Genomic DNA, 951 nt, shown 5'->3' with positions numbered 1-951 from the left:
ATCCATGATGAGACACAGAATAGTAAGGATGGAGGCGCAACCCCACGCATAAATCGAATACATGATGAACTTCTTTTTCTCTCGTTGCTTCACACTTCCTTGTAAAGAGCGGAATCCGCTGCAAAATTATTTATAGCTTATTAGCATAATAATGAGAAAAACAGGCGCATGCATTACAAACACACGTTAAAACAGTTATCACTTTTGGTCAAGTTTCCCGGAAACCCGACCTCTTTAAATGCTTAATCTTTTTTCTTGATTCGTGCTAATTAAAAGACGATGAGTCATATGTGATATAGATAATTAATTAGTAAATGAGAATGTAAGCTAAAATACCTAATTATTGACATTATTCATTTTAACACTTAGACACTCTTAATACTTAAAAAAAAACCTGTCTTTATGATCAGCATTGCAGTCAAACTTCTTGTCTGCACTTTATAATTCCAAAGGGGAATTTCATAATAAGATTGATAAAAAACCAACGCTGGCCGCAAGAAAAATTTTTCAGTTTTTCCAGATATACACTGAGAAAAAAAGTTACTATATTTAAAAAAACGTTTCTTTGGATAGTACTGTGAAGATATTTGTTTAAATTAAGTAAATATTTTCTAAAATTAAAGAAACAAATTTATATTTAAAACTTCTTTATTTAATTTTAGAAAATAATTATATAATTTAAATAAATATCTTCACAGTTATTATCCAAACAAACGTTTTTTGAAATTTAGTAAATTTTTTTCTCAGTGTAGCTATATATATATATATATATATATATATATATATATATATATATATATATATATATATAATAAAGATAAAGCGCTCTGAAGAAAGAGAGAGAGTCATCTTACATCGCTAACAAACGCCTAAGAAGTTTGTGTCTCAATGATGGAATAAGGAAAGAGACCGGATTAAGACAAAGCAAGAAATTAAGGTTTAATCAATTTT

The 951-nt window shown here is 27.9% G+C and overlaps 1 protein-coding gene across 8 annotated transcripts in view; it reads right to left on the bottom strand.

The window, feature by feature from the left end:
• The window catches only part of LOC116841267 (G-protein coupled receptor Mth2-like), a 32,200-nt gene that overhangs the window by 5,380 nt on the left and 25,869 nt on the right, over positions 1–951 (bottom strand). For all 8 annotated transcript variants that reach the window (XM_032809003.1, XM_032809005.1, XM_032808999.1 and 5 more), the window contains one exon: positions 42–118. In XM_032809003.1, coding sequence (XP_032664894.1) covers positions 42–118 — 77 coding nt within the window. The remainder of the gene's footprint in view (positions 1–41; positions 119–951) is intronic.

This window comes from Odontomachus brunneus, unplaced genomic scaffold, assembly GCF_010583005.1.
Source record: "Odontomachus brunneus isolate Ranch 3 - 2012 unplaced genomic scaffold, Obru_v1 Obru_scaffold_015, whole genome shotgun sequence".
Classification (NCBI taxonomy): Eukaryota; Metazoa; Arthropoda; class Insecta; order Hymenoptera; family Formicidae; genus Odontomachus; species Odontomachus brunneus.
This window is presented reverse-complemented; position numbering and strand designations above follow the sequence as displayed.